This window comes from Nicotiana sylvestris, chromosome 6 (assembly GCF_000393655.2).
Source record: "Nicotiana sylvestris chromosome 6, ASM39365v2, whole genome shotgun sequence".
NCBI lineage: Eukaryota > Viridiplantae > Streptophyta > Magnoliopsida > Solanales > Solanaceae > Nicotiana > Nicotiana sylvestris.
Window position 1 is genome coordinate 110,907,904 of NC_091062.1, and position 15,126 is coordinate 110,923,029.

The 15,126-nt window shown below is 39.1% G+C and overlaps 1 protein-coding gene across 1 annotated transcript; it reads right to left on the bottom strand.

Moving 5' to 3' along the window:
* Positions 1 to 2,212: 2,212 nt before the first annotated feature.
* LOC138871098 (uncharacterized) lies at positions 2,213 to 3,993 on the bottom strand. Its single transcript, XM_070148953.1, has 2 exons — positions 3,396 to 3,993; positions 2,213 to 2,592 (listed from the first exon to the last, which is right to left on the bottom strand). The coding sequence occupies exons 1-2, from the start codon at positions 3,991 to 3,993 to the stop codon at positions 2,213 to 2,215; spliced, it is 978 nt and encodes a 325-aa protein (XP_070005054.1).
* Positions 3,994 to 15,126: the final 11,133 nt, after the last annotated feature.

Below are 15,126 nucleotides of genomic sequence, written 5' to 3' on the forward strand. Positions count from 1 at the left end.
TTCTCAAAATCTTTTTGATGTTCTTGTTTGCTGCTTCAATGGCACCATTGGCTTTGGGCCGATAAGGAGTAGAATTTCGACGCGTGATCTTAAATTGCTCACATATCTCCCTCATCAAGTGACAATTCAAGTTCGTAGCATTATCCGTAATGATAGTTGCAGGGATACCAAAATGGCAGATGAGATTGGAATGCACGAAGTCTACCACAGCTTTCTTGGTGACAGATTTGAGAGTAATTGCTTCAACCCACTTTGTGAAGTAGTCGATAGCGACCAATATGAATTTATGCCCATTTGAAGCTTTTGGCTCAATCGGCCCAATGACATCCATACCCTAGGCAACAAACGGCCAAGGTGCTGACATGGGATGCAACTATGTAGGCGGTGCATGAATCAGATCACCGTGCACCTGGCACTGATGACATTTTCGAACAAAACTGAAGCAGTCTTTTTCCATAGTCATCCAGTAATAACCTACTCGGAGGATTTTCTTTGCCAAAATATACCCGTTCATGTGGGGTCCACACACTCCTGCATGCACTTCATACATGATTCTTTCGGTCTCTTCGGCGTCAACACATCTTAACAAGTTGAGTTCTGGGGTCCTTTTGTATAAAACCTCACCGCTTAAAAAGAAAACTGCTTGCGGGCCGTCTAATGGTTCTCTTTTGGTCTCCACTGGCTTGCTCGGGATATTTTTTAGTTTTCAGAAACCTCTTAATATCATGATACCATGGCTGAATATTTGGTTCTACCTCAACCGTATTGCAGTAACCGTGCCTTTTCGGATTTGGATTTCCAATGGATCAATGTGGGCATTGCCTGGGTATGGCAGCATCAAGGCCAAAGTAGCGAGTGCATCGGCTAACTCATTGTGAAAACTAGGAATGTACCTGAACTCAACTGACTTGAACCGCCTGCTAAGATCTTCCACGTGCTGCCTGTAGAGAATAAGTTTGACATCTCGAGTTTCCATTCTCCCTAGGATTGTCTGATAATCAGATCTGAATCTCCCATGATCAACAATTCTTCGACATCTTGGTCGATTGCCATGTTCATACCCATAATGCAGGCTTCATACTCAGCAGTGTTGTTTGTGCAGAAAAATCGAAGCTGGGATGCGGCTGGATAATGCTGACTATTGGGTGAGATCAAGATTGCCCCAATTCCAACGCCTTTTCATTTACAGCTCCATCAAAGAACATTTTCCAAGTGTTGGTGTCTTCTGATGTTATCTCAACTGAATTTACCTCTTCATCTGGGAAGTAGGTGCTTAAAGGCTGGTATTCGTCATCAACAGGGTTTTCGGCCAGGTGATCTACTAAAGCCTGGGCTTTCATTGTCGTGCGAGTGACGTAGACTATGTCAAATTCAGTGAGCAGGATCTGCCACTTTGCTGACCTCCCTGTGGGCATGGGCTTCTGGAATATGTACTTTAAAGGGTCCAACCTGGTAATGAGGTAAGTGGTGTAGGCCAACAAGTAATGCCTCAACTTTTGAGCAACCCAAGTCAGAGTGCAGCAAGTCCTTCCCAACAAGGTATATTTAGCTTCATAGCTTGTGAACTTTTTACTCAAACAGTAGATTGCCTGCTCTATTTTCCCGGTCACGTCATGTTGTCCGAGGACACATCCAAAAGAATTCTCCAAGACTGTCAAATACAGAAACAAAGGCCTTCCTGGTTGAGGTGGGACCAGAACTGGCGGGTTCGACAGATATTCTTTGATTTTGTCAAAGGCTTCTTGGCACTCGTCTTTCCATTTACTTGCTGCATCTTTCTTTAACAGCTTGAAGATGGGTTCACATGTAGAAGTCAACTGAGCAATAAGTCGGCTAATGTAGTTCAACCTTCCTAACAGGCTCATAACCTCTTTCTTGGTTCTTGTAGGAGGCAAATCTCGAATAGATTGTATCTTTGTTGGGCTAACTCGATGCCCCTCTGACTGACTATGAATCCCAAGAGTTTGCCCGACGGAACCCCAAATGCACATTTGGCTGGATTTAGCTTCAAATCATATTTACGCAACCGCTCAAAGAATTTTCTCAAGTCCCGAACATGGTCGTCCTGGGTCCTGAATTTGATGATCACATCGTCTACATACACCTCAATTTCCTGGTGCATCATGTCATGAAAAATAGAAGTCATGGCTCTCATGTAGGTTGCCCCGGTGTTCTTCAGACCAAAAGGCATGACCCTATAACAGTAGGTGCCTCAGGGTGTGGTGAAAGCTGTCTTTCCCGCATCCTCTTCATCCATCAACACCTGGTGATATCCTGCGTAACAATCCACGAAGGACTGTATCTCATGTTTGGCGCAGGTATCACCAAGGATGTGGATGTTTGGCAAAGGGAAATTATCCTTGGGACTTGCTTTGTTCAGATCTCTGTAGTCCACACACACTCGAGTTTTCCTGTCCTTCTTTGGCACTGGAAGCACGTTGGCTAACCATGTGGTGTATCGAACCACTCGAATCACCCTCGCTTTCAACTGTTTTGTAACCTCTTCTTTAATCTTGTCACTGATATCAGTTTTGAACTTTCTTTGCTTTTGCTGGACAGGGGGATACTCGGGGTAGGTTGGCAACTTGTGAACTACCAAATCGACACTTAGTCATCGCATGTCATCGTATGACCAAGTAAACACGCCTTTGAATTCAAACAAAAGTTGGATCAATGCGTCCCGAGTTTTTTCATCTGTGTGAATGCTTATCTTGGTTTCTTTGACTTCTTCAGAACTACCCAAATTAACTGGCTCGGTATCATTTAAGTTCAGTTTAGGTTTATTCTCAAATTGTTCCAATTCTCGATTTATTTTCCTAAACGCCTCTTCTTCATCATATTCCAGTTCTTCGTTCATTATTTCACAATTAGACAGCGTATTTGGATCTGGGCATGAAGTTCGCAAACATGTCATTTTATTTAAAGCTGCATTATTAGAACTGAAAAAAGAAATAAGAGAGGAAAATAACAAAAATCAGAAAGAATAAAGAGAGATGAACAATGAAATATTGATTTCATTTCATTGAATTTGAAGATAAAAGGGTTTACATTGGAAATTAAAGACAGAAAACTAAAGAAAACATCCGAGTTACACCCTAAAATAACTCGTGATGCAGAAACAGTGGAAGGACTGGACTACCGGGATTCCCGCCTGATTGGGAATGGAGTAGCCTTCCAATTTTGCAATTTGGCATTGGGTCTCATTTATAGCACCTCAGCGGTGCTTGAGCCTTCTCCCGGCTAGACCATGTGAGTTTCATACAGCATCTTCCTCATAACCCCACAGATTTCTTCAATTTCATCGGTCGTGAAGGCCTCATCTTCCTCTTCCTCATTGTACTTAGGCTTGACAAATGTTCTATAAAGATGTTGAATCGGCTAAGGCAAGACCCAACCATTGTTCTTTTGTTCATCTGCCCATTTGTCATCAACAGCCGTAGGCTGGAATCCCATCCCAAAGAACTTCTTGCTAGCAGCCAGAGTAATAAGTTTGGTGATTCCTTGCAATGACGTACCGAGCCCCTTCCCGGGTTTGTAACCATGCTTGATCATTTCCTTGGCAACCATAATTGATGCATTTGAAAGAAAGGGTTGAGGGCAAGGGTTTCCTTCCTCACATTGGTCCACGACCACAACCTCAAAAGCCTGATGGACTATATGTTCACTTCCTTCACTAGCTTTGAGACACAGGACTAACAGGTCCTGGTAGATCGACTGCTCATCTTCTTCGTGAACTACAATCTTCTGATCTTCATGTTCGAATTTCACCATATGGTGGAGAGTAGAAGGTACAGCCCCTGCTGCGTGAATCCAAGGTCTTCCCAAGAGGAAATTATAGGAAGTATATGTGTCCAAAACCTGAAAGGTCACCTCGAAATCCACAAGGTTGATAGTCAGAATCAAATCAATCTCACCTATTGTATCTCTCTTGATGCTGTCAAAGGCACGCACACAGACGTTGTGCCGCCTAATTCTCTCAGTACCGAATTCCATTCATTGTAGAGTTGAGAGCGGGTAGATATCTACCCTAGAACTACCATCTAGCATGACCCTTTTCACATAATACCCCTCGTATTTAACTGTCAGATGAAGGGCTTTGTTTTGGGCGGCCCCTTCTGGGGGCAAATCATTCTTGCTGAAAGAGATTTGATTGACTGCAAAAAACCTTTCTGCCATCCTCTCTAGTTGTTCCATAGTGGTTTCAATGGGTATGTATGCTTCATTGAGAGTTTTGATCAACACTTTTTGATGTTCAGTTGAATTCATTAGCAAAGACAACAAAGAGACTTGAGCAGGAGACTTCCGGAGTTGATCAATTATCTCGTAGTCCGCCATTTTCATTTTTCGGAAAAACTCTTCTTCTTCTTATTCAGCACTCACTGGTTTCTTGAATGTGAAATGCTTCTTCGTGGCATTATTCACTTCCTCCAGATTGAGTTATTTTTCCGCCGGGTTATTTTCCTTAACTTCTCCCGAGATCTCTTTACCCCTGTAAGTTACTACCGTATTGTTGTAATTCTATGGAACGGCAGTGGGATCTGTCATGGGACTCTGTGGTGCCCGGCCAATAACCACAGGCTCATTTAGCCTTGGTGAAATTACTGGCCCCCGCACCACGTAGGTCCCTTTAGGCACATACATTTTAGATCCCTTGTTTAGCTCAAACCTTCTTGGAGGGCACAATGACATCTGTTCTTTATTGTGGCCCCGGGGAACATAGAGAATGACATCTTTTGAGGGCGCTGCCCCAGTTTCGGTTTCCACTTTCTTTTCTATATTCTGAGGAGTGGGTTTACTCTTCTTCTCCCCTTTGTCTTGTTTTGCCACAGTCTTTTGCTTCTTTTCCACATCGGCTATGGCAATGATGGCTTTTAGAGCTGGGTCAAACTCTATGTATTTACAAATCATTCCAATAACTGGCCCGTTGTTGGGAGCTGGTAGTGGATTGTTGGTTACATTAGGAACGTCTTCATCTTTTAGCACTATTTGCTTTTGCTCTATGAGGTTTTCCACAGGCCTCTTCAGGGTCCAACAATCATCTGTATCATGCCCTTCCGCCCCTGAGTGGTAAGCACATCGAGTACCGGCTCTATAAGCGGGCGACGTTGGGTTCTGCCTGGTTTGGGGTACAGGCTACAACAAACCCATCTGGACAAGTTTGGGGAAAATGTTAGAATATGACTCACCAATAGGTGTGAAGTTTGCCATCTTGGGTGGTTCCCGGGCACAGAAGTTATTCTGTGGAGGTCGGGGATTATACTGAGCTTGGTGAAAAGGCTGATTTCTGGGAAATGGAGCTCGGTTTTGATTGAATTGTTATTGTGGCCTAACATAGGGTTGGGCATTCATCACTGCGTGTGGCTGAGGAACCATAGCGTAGTCCACATCCTGATGGGGATAGTAATGTTGTGGGGTTCTTTCAGAGAAATAAGGTCTGGGTGGACGGGGTTTTCTTACACTTGAAGTTGCCATTGCCGCTTCCTCTTTCTTCTTTCGGTTTGCTACACCTTCAGACCCATCTTGAATTTCTTGGGAGGTAGCCCTTATAGCAGACTGACTCAAGATTCGCCCTTTTTTTAAACCATTCTCAACCATTTCACCGATTTTGATGGCCTCGACAAATGGTTTCCCCATCGCAGACATTATGTTCTGATAATAATCAGCCTCTTGGGCTTGAAGAAAGACACTAACCATCACTGTTTCGCCCATTGAAGTCTTGACTGTGGCCGCTTAATCGTGCCATTTGACAGCATACTCTCGAAAGCTTTCCGAGGACTTCTTCTTTAGATTTGACAATGACTTCCTGTCAGGGGAAATGTCGATGTTATATTGAAACTGCCTAACAAAGTCCCGCGCCAGGTCATCCTAGATATGCCACCGAGATATATCCTGATCTATGTACTATTCAGAAGCAATGCCGACCAGGCTTTCTCCAAAATAGGCCATGAGAAGCTCCTCTTTTCCACCTGCTCCCCGCAATTGGTTGCAGTACCTCTTGAGGTGGGCTATGGGATCCCCATGCCCGTCAAACTTTTCAAACATCGGGGTTTTGAAACCCAAGGGTAAGTGCACATGTGGGAACATACACAGGTCAGCGTAGGATATGCTCTTTTGCCCGCTCAAACCCTGTATATTTTTTAGACTCTGCTCCATGCTCCTCATCTTTCTTGTAATCTCCTCTTGTTCAGGGTTTTTTGTGGTTTTCTCCTGCCTCATGGTAAACTCGTACCAGGGTTGCTGAGGGTAGGAATTAGTAGTGAACTGGGTTGGTTCCATTGGGAAAGATGGTGCTTGAAAGGTAAAGGATGACGGGTCACAACTAGGCCTGGGTAGAGTGGGCTATTCCGAAGCTGAACAAGGCAGCGCAGTGAATATGTTTGAGGCCGCACCTGCCATTGACACCTGGGGGAGGGCCTCAGAAGGTGTTCCAGCAAAGTGGGCTGAGATGGTAGGATATCCCAGTGGGGTGTTTGGATAACTTATGGGGATGTTGGAAGTCCCACTTTCCCTGGGAAATAACTCAGGGAACCCAGGTATCGCACTTAGTGGTTCTCTTCCGTTGGCCCAGGCATCCCACATTTCCATCATGCGGAGACGCAAAATTCTATTTTCTTCAGCAGTTGCTGACTCAGAAGTTGGGATGGCCGAGATCGGGCTATCCTCCAGGATAGGGATTGTTGGCAGCTGACTTTTCGAAGATATTTCAACACTTCCTTTTGACCTTGTGAAGTACGGATGTGAAGCCAGATTACCACAAAACCAACCACCTTAATATAAACCTGAAACTTAACAGTAGACAACAAACCGGTCAGTTTGAAGCAATTAACACATAGGTAACACGTTGGGGGTGTGATGCACCTATACAGTTAAATATGTTTCTACATGTTTCGCAGCGGTTGCATGTTTCATCCCGACTCTGCTTGTTTTCCCAATTTTTTCCTTACACTTTGGCTCTTTGCGTTTCTCCTCTTATTCCCATTTTCCTCTCCGTTCTTTCCTTTCTTTCCTTGCTCTCTTTTTTTCGTTTTTCTTTCTTTTGGTTTTTCTTTGGCTCTTTTTTTATTTCTTTTCGGTTTTTCTTTCGGTTCTTTCCTTCCACATCCCTCTTTATTTGAGTTATTTACAAAAAATTATGACCGAATCCGATGAGAATTGCCTACGTATCATGACGCCACGTGAATCAGATCATTACGTAGTTCAAGAAAATAAGTACGAAAAATAAGGAAACAATTTTTGGGACTTTTCAAAAAAAAAACTCCTAAACTTTTCTATTACAAAAAACTCCAACATACTCATTTCTTGGAATTTTAAAGACTACAAACAAACTCAAAACAAATTTTAAACTAAAAACTGAAATACAGACTCGCTAAGTGAAAATAAAGAGTACATAAGTGCTTCGACTCCTGGGGCCCATGGGACATCATTCGGTCTTGCCACGGGCCTATGTGCAAGATGCCCTTGAAGCCACTCCAGATCACTCATTATTTGGCGGACAAATGTCATTACTGCAGCAAGAAAGTGGTTCAAGTCATGTCCTCACATTCGTGGCATTTCATGACGATGTAGTCGGCAATTGCTCTAACCCTCTCCCGGATAATACCCTTTTCTTGGAGCAAACGCCCGATTTGCTGATTCCGAGCTTCCAACACTTGGGTGTCATGATAGTTTTGATTATGCAACTGTTGCATATCTTCCTCCATCTGGGCCATCAAAGCATAGCAATGTTCCCTTTCTACTTTAATTTTCCTAGCTTGTTTGGCCGCCTCATTTTCAAGGGTAGTTATCTCTCTCTTCAAATCGGTGACTGTACCCTCATATTTTCTCTTCAACTGCCGCACAAATTCCATCCGTCCTTCTACATTCTTTGCCAGTTGTGCTTGGACTCTTGCTAGACTAGCCTTAGATTTTTCTAAGTCATCTTGACACTCAATTATTTTCTTTCGAAGAACACTTATAAGCCTTTCATCTACTCGGTTTCTTTCCTGGTTTTTAGCAGTTATTCTCATTTTCTGGATCTGATCTCTAAGGGCATGGTTTTCTTGAACCAGCTTCTTCTTTTCCCCTTCATCGCCAGCAGCTTGAACACTATTGTCAAATGTGAGGTTCCTGATTTTTCCCTCCCATTGCTCCCGTGAGTCGTTAGTGAATTGCTGGACGTGAGGTCTTTTAGCAGGCCTTTCGGGCTCTCGAGGGACTTGAAACCTTTTACCGAACCAATTCATGTAATTAGGGTCTACCTCACCCTTAGCTAGATCCCGCACCAGAGTCTTAGGTTCTAGAAATTTGCACTCATTCCAAACTTGACGAACTCTTCCTTCTGGGAATATAGTCTTTGGGCCCAATTCGACGACTTGTCGGCTCAGATCTTCGTCATGGGGAATAGTTTGAAACCTGCCCAATTGGCATAAAGCCCGGTGAGGAGCATATGGCTAAATGCTACGGAGACCCATTAGGAGAAAATAGCACACTTCGGCTGACATGTATACGACTTCGGTTACAGGGAGTCATCCGAAAGTCCACTCAATTTTATCTAAAGTTAAAGAACTCAAGTGCGCAAACCAAGCCTCTGTACCCTCTGGGAATTCAACACCCACCACTCGGTTTTCATACTCTTCGATGCAATTCAAACCAGTCATGCCGTAGTTCATATACCCAACACGGTGACAGAGATGTTCTTGTATCCACAGTTGCAGGAGTAGGTTACAGCCTTGGAAGAATCTTCCCCCTTCTCAGCATATGGTTAAGGCTCGGTAAATCTCAGCTAAGATCATTGGAACAAGGGCGCCATTAGCTTTCTTAATCATGACATCAACCATTCCCACGAGACCCAATTCAATGTTGCCATCCTTTCTCGGATAGATTATGACACCCAAAAATGCCAATATAAAGGCCAAACCCCGTCGTGCCTCCTATTTATCTTTGTTTCCTGCATGGGTCAAACCAATATTCGGTGCTTCAAAACCTTGGGGATTGCCATAGTGCTGGTACAAAAATTGGAAAGTGCAAAACCCTTCGGATAAATTCCCATCCTGAACCTCCCGGCTAATACTCAACATATCTAGAATCTTGTGAGGAGACACTGTTCTTGGTGACACCAGGTACCGACTTCTGAGATTTTCGCTAGGGCCGGCATAGCCCGCAATTTCATCTAGCATGGGAGTGAGCTCAAAATCAGAAAAATGAAACACATTGTGAGTCGGATCCCAGAAAGGTATCAAGGCCTCAATCACATCCAATCTTTGCTTGATTTTCAGAAGTCCCACGAGACCACCTAAAACTTTTACCACAATCCCTCTGCTGCCTTATCCTAAATTGTTCCACCACATATGGAGCTAAAAGAGGATTTCCTCAAGAGCTGCGAAGGGTTCATTTTCATTTGTGCTCATCAGACACATTTATTAGGGTGATTTAGTTAAAGGATCATAATTCATTTTGACTCAAAAAATTTATCACCATTTTGCAAATACGACCCTTCAGCACTTCGGGGAAGAAGATTTTAGGGCTGTGTTTGCTAACCGGCCAAAAATTTGAAAAAGAGACCATAGGTGACTATTCTTGCAAAATAGTCTTCCAGCGCCCTTGGGGACATTTGACTATTTTAGATAAGAATGGCATCACCTTACTTATTTATGACAAAACAATAAATTGTTTTGTTATTTTTGGGCTATTTTTGCAAAAATGAAGTTGGATCCGATGGGGGTTGCCTACGTATCCCACATCCGGTGAGAATCAAGCTGGCGTAGTTCGGGCAGATCGAGAATATAGTAAATAAACTAACTCTTTTTTTTGAATTTTTTGAAAGAAATGCTTTAAAAGAAGAAAGGAAATATATTTTTTTTTGATTTTTTGATTTTGATTTTTGTTTTTTTTTTCTAAAGAAAAACTTCTAAAAATTCATTTGCTTTTGAATTGAAGAAAGAAATTTTTTTTTTTTATTTTGGATGTTGCCTCTTAATTTTCGAAAGAGTGACTTTATTAAGAAAAAATATTTTGAATTTCTAAGCTTTTTTATTTATTTACAAAAGTACTTCTAAAGAAAAAACAAAAATATTTTTGGACTTCAATTTTTGAAATTCTTTTTGACATTTATGAAAGAAATACTTTTAAATAAGGACAAGAACATTTCCCTTTTTTTGGATTCTTTTTTTTTTTTGTTTTTTTAAGTATTTGGAAAAATACTTCAAAATAAAGGAAACCCGTATTTCTGATTTTTATTCTTTTTGACTTTTTTTTCCATATGAAAGACTTTAGAAAGAAGGAAACTACTTTTTTGATTTTTTAAAAAACTTTTTTTTGAATTTTGTAAGGAAAGATTTCTAAAGAAGGAACTAAAAGAAAATATTTTTTTTCGATTTTTTGAAAATTGGGGTCGGAACCGATGAGGTTTGCCTACGTATCTCACATCCGGTGAGAATCAGACCTGTGTAGTTCGGTCAGTTTTGACGAAACAGGGAAACATGGCTCTTAAAAATTTTGGGCTCAATTTGAAATGACTTTTCTTTTTCCAGAATTTCGGCAGAGTTTCAGAATTTTCTAAATACCTACCTCTCACTTTCTTTTATTTTCTTCCTCTATTCTAGAAGCTGATCAACATGCAAGCCAAAACAAACAGATGCGCAAGTAGCACGTAAGATGCATCAGGAAGGTCTTTTTCATTTGGGTACACCTGTCCTAAACGGACCCAACCCCTGTGTTGAGTCTCCAAAATTAAATGCATGTGATGCAATCAAACATTCCTAGTAGGGATCTGGCATGAGGCTTTGTTATACTAGGTTTAAAACCTAGGTGTATTGTTCTAGACCTGGCTTACCCGAGTGGACAGCTCAAGCCGGAGGGGGGGACAATGTATCGGGAATACAGAAGCTTCACTGGCTTTGCAACTTGTCCGAACCTCATTCTAAAATGGGATATGACTCTAACAGAAAAGAAGTCACACGAAGTGCATACTTCCCAGATGATTTAGAAGACTCAGGGAGAAGAAGGGTTTCGTAACAGTTTATATGGAGTCCAAAAATATCAAAGCGGTAAAAAACGGCATTTAGCATATTAGTCCCAAACATATAAAAATCAGATAATAAATAAAGCCAAGTATAACAATTATTCTAAGCTCGAATTCTCGAACCCTGAACCAAAAGTTCTGGGTTATGACCCCCAGCGGAGTCGCCAGAGGTGTCACACTTCCTTTTTTACCACCCGAGTGTAGGTATAAGGGGGTTTTTCCACTTTAAGTGGCATTATTCGAAATGAAATTATTTTATTTAATTTCTCAGAGTCGCCACTTGGAATATTTTAATTGGTGTCCCAAGTCACCGGTTTATTTTTAAATCCCAAATCGAGGAAATTCGACTTTCCTTTTGAAAGATGCTAACCAGAAATTTTAAGTAAGGAATTCTGTTAACCCGGGAGAAGGTGTTAGGCATTCCCGGATTCCGTGGTTCTAGAACGGTCGCTTAAACTATTAAAATTGGCCTATTATCCGATTTATTACATGTTTTAGCCTATGGTGTATTTTTAACTTATTAAACCGCTTTTAATTATTTTTGAAATGCTTTTTGGAAAATTCAACGTTATTTAAAATATGCCTTGAACCACACCACATGAAATGCACCAGCGGTTAGCGACAAGTTCTATTTAACATTGTTAAGAATTGGAATTGGGTCACATGAAATGTACACTCGAAATTAGTAATCAAAAGAAAATCAATTTAAAGAACGCGCCTAAAGCAACTAAGAAAGTTCAAATTAATAACAAAGTTTGTGAGGGCCATGAAAAATTTAATTGATGGCACACCTCGATTTTCAAAGAGTTAGTATTAATTACATGAGGGCCATGAGTTATTTAATGAAAATAGCACACCTCAAATTTTCTATAAAAAAGCTAACTAGTTTTGTGAGGGGCATGGGCTTAAGGGTTTTATTTGGCATGACACGCCTCAAATTATTTCGAAGGGATTTTATTATTAGAAGTTATTATGATCGGGTCACATGAAATGCACACCCGAATTGGGGATTATATATCGTGGCCATGTCACAGGAACCGTACTCATAGCCACGATGATTTATTAATCGCGCCTGAAGTCAAACTACGATATTCATAAGCATTTATTCTACATTACTTTGAGATTAATGTGAAGGTCATGATTTATTTACTTAAATATTTCAAAAAAAAAATGGAATTATATACTTAAAGATCATGTAAAGGTTCTATAAAGTGTATGTCTTTAAGATTAATAAAAACTCCAATACTTAGAAAATATAAGAATCTTAGTAAAAATTTGAAGAAAAAAAAGAAAAGAAAAGAAAATACTCATAAAATTTAAGAAAAAAGACTAAATGAAAAAAGGAATTGCACAATTTTTCAAATATTGAATGTCATATGCATATGCAACTCATGATAGCGTGTTAATTATCAAAGTTATTAAAAAAAAGTGGTAGATGAAAATTATTGAATTATTTTAACTAATTTAACATTTTATTTTTAAAAAATTCAGCCCCTAAATCTTTTTATATTTGACCAATCGAACATTTATAAATTTAAGATAATAAATATTCGAAAAACACAAGAAATAGTATAAATAAAAACAAACTTCATGGCTCATATAAAATCTAAAGCAACAAATAAACTCATAACCCCATCACAAAACATACCCATCAAATTAACACAAAATATTTAAACATGGCCACAATGGATGATTATATATATATATATATATATATATATATATATATATATATATATATATATATATATATATATATATATATATATATATATATATATATATAACCCAATCAATGAATATTTTTTAAAAAAAAATTATTATTAAGAAGGATAACATGAAAATATTCAAAGAATAATACAACTCAACATATAACTTGAAAAACACATTTTAAACAGAACAATATTTATTAAGTATAGTGTAAATTTATTCATGCAAGTACACAAAAATGGAAAAGATTAGAACGAACCTTTGCTCAATATTTCCAAATATAAAATTCCAAATCGAGTTGGACACAACAAGCTATTGACTGAACCTTGAACCGGCAACCTCGACGGATTGAATTTCGTTACTCGACTGTAACTAAAACTCGAAAGAAAATGGGTTCATGCCACGAATTCTTATGGTTATTTTGGGGCTAATTTTGAGGTATTTTTAGAGCTAATTTTTTGTTTCTTTTTTATCTTAAACAAGATAATGAATTGACTTTTTTTGAAAGAAATAGGAAGAAAGAATGAAAATAGTTGAAATTCTATTATTTTGCATAGAAGAAGAAAATATGTTTTCTCACAATTCCCTCTCCTCTTCCTTTTCTCTTTTTCCCCTCCATTCTTCTCAAATTTTCTCTTCTATTTATAGCAAAAAGTTTCGAAATTATTCAGATTTCTTTATAAATATTTTATTATTTTATTATTTTTAATTAAAAGAAATCCCACTTATAATTTGCTTTTCTTTTTTTATAAAAAGAATTCCCACCTTTCTTTACTTTTATTTTTAAAATTTCAACTTTAATTACTTTTATCTTATTTAAAATCCCACTTTTTTTTTACTTTTTGAAAGAGAATTACACTTATTTTACTTTTCTTAAAAAAAACATTCCACTTTCTTTTGCTTTTCTTTTAAAAATTCTATTTACTTTAATTTTTTTAATTTTCAGCTACCTATATATTTATTTTTTAATTCCAACTTTCTTTTACTTTTTATTTTTTAAAATTTCCACAAAACTTTACTTTTATTTTTTTAATTTTCCACTTTCTTTTACTTTTTAAAAGAGAATTTTGCCTACTTTTACTTTTATTTTTTTTAATTCCATACTTCCCTTTTTCTTATTTTTTAAATCTTTCCCGAAAATAATTTTTTTTTTAGTATTTTTCGGATTTTTTATTATTTTAAAATAAAAATAAAAATAAAATAATATTAATAGTAATAATTCACCTTAATAAAAATTGTAAGTTAAAACCCCTAAAATATTTACATGGAAGTAGTGACAAAAAATTAAATATTGTCAAAAAATTAGGTGCTCACAATGTTCCGCCAAGAAGTGGTGGAGGGATTATTGTTTGGCCAGACCAGCTGGATCACAAGCTTTGACCTGGGATCAGTTCTCTCGGCTATTTCTGGAGAAGTTTCTCCCTATCACCCGAAGAGAGGATTATCGGAGGCAGTTCGAGCACCTCCAACAGGGTTCTATGACTGTCACTCAGTATGAGACAAGGTTTGTTGATTTGGCTCGTCATGCTCTTCTTATTCTCCCCATCAAGAGAGAGAGAGAGAGAATGAGGAGGTTCATTGAGGGACTTGCTCAACCTATTCGATTGTAAATGGCTAAGGAGATAGGGAGCGAGATTTTCTTCCAAGAAGCGGCCAACGTGGCCAGGCGGGTCGAGATGGTTCTAGTTTAGGGAGCGGTCACGGGTCTGATAAGAGGCCTCGTCATTCTGGTACGTTCAGTGGTGCCTCGTCTGGAGGCAGGGATTCTTTTGGAAGGAGCCATCCTCCCAGGCGTTTCATTCAGCACTTCAGGCTTCTCACGGTGCTCCAGGTGGTCGTGGTTCTCATATGCAGTATTTTGATCAGCTACCTTACAGCGCATCCCCAGCTCCTATCAGTGCACCTCCACTCCAGAGTTTTTAAGGTGGTTATTCAGGCCGTCAGGGTCAGTTTCAGGTTCAACAGTCCCAGCAGCCGAGGACTTGTTATACTTGTGGCGATCCGAGGCACATTGCTAGTTTTTGCCTTCGAGCGTCGAGCAATTCTCAGCATCTAGGTTCTCGTGCCATGGTGTTACATCCCATACTTTAACGTTAGGGTTCATCGAAGTAATAACATATGAGTTGGAAGGAATTAAGGTTACACATGAAGATAAGGATATAAGACCCTGTAAGTTTGAAGAATTTCAAAACTACTATATATTGGCTTGATATGTATTTTCATTGAAGCAAATCATTTCCGGTAAAAGTTGATAATACAATTTTATATGGTTGTGATAAGTTTTTAAATTAAATACATGATATGTAAGAGTTTTTAAATTAAATACAATTAAATACATGATAATGAGGTTTTATTTATTTTAAGAGTAGATAGTATTTTTCCGTTTTGAGAATTTATAGTACAAAAAGAATTTCTTT

Bases quoted from the DNA above. Each gene is read 5' to 3' on its own strand.
- LOC138871098 (XM_070148953.1), bottom strand. From the start codon at position 3,993: ATGGAATTCGGTACTGAGAGAATTAGGCGGCACAACGTCTGTGTGCGT. The intron at 2,593-3,395 runs GTTGGGTCTTGC...TCGATTTGGTAG, and splicing joins AGATGAACAAAAGAACAATG to TTCACAAGTTGCCAACCTAC.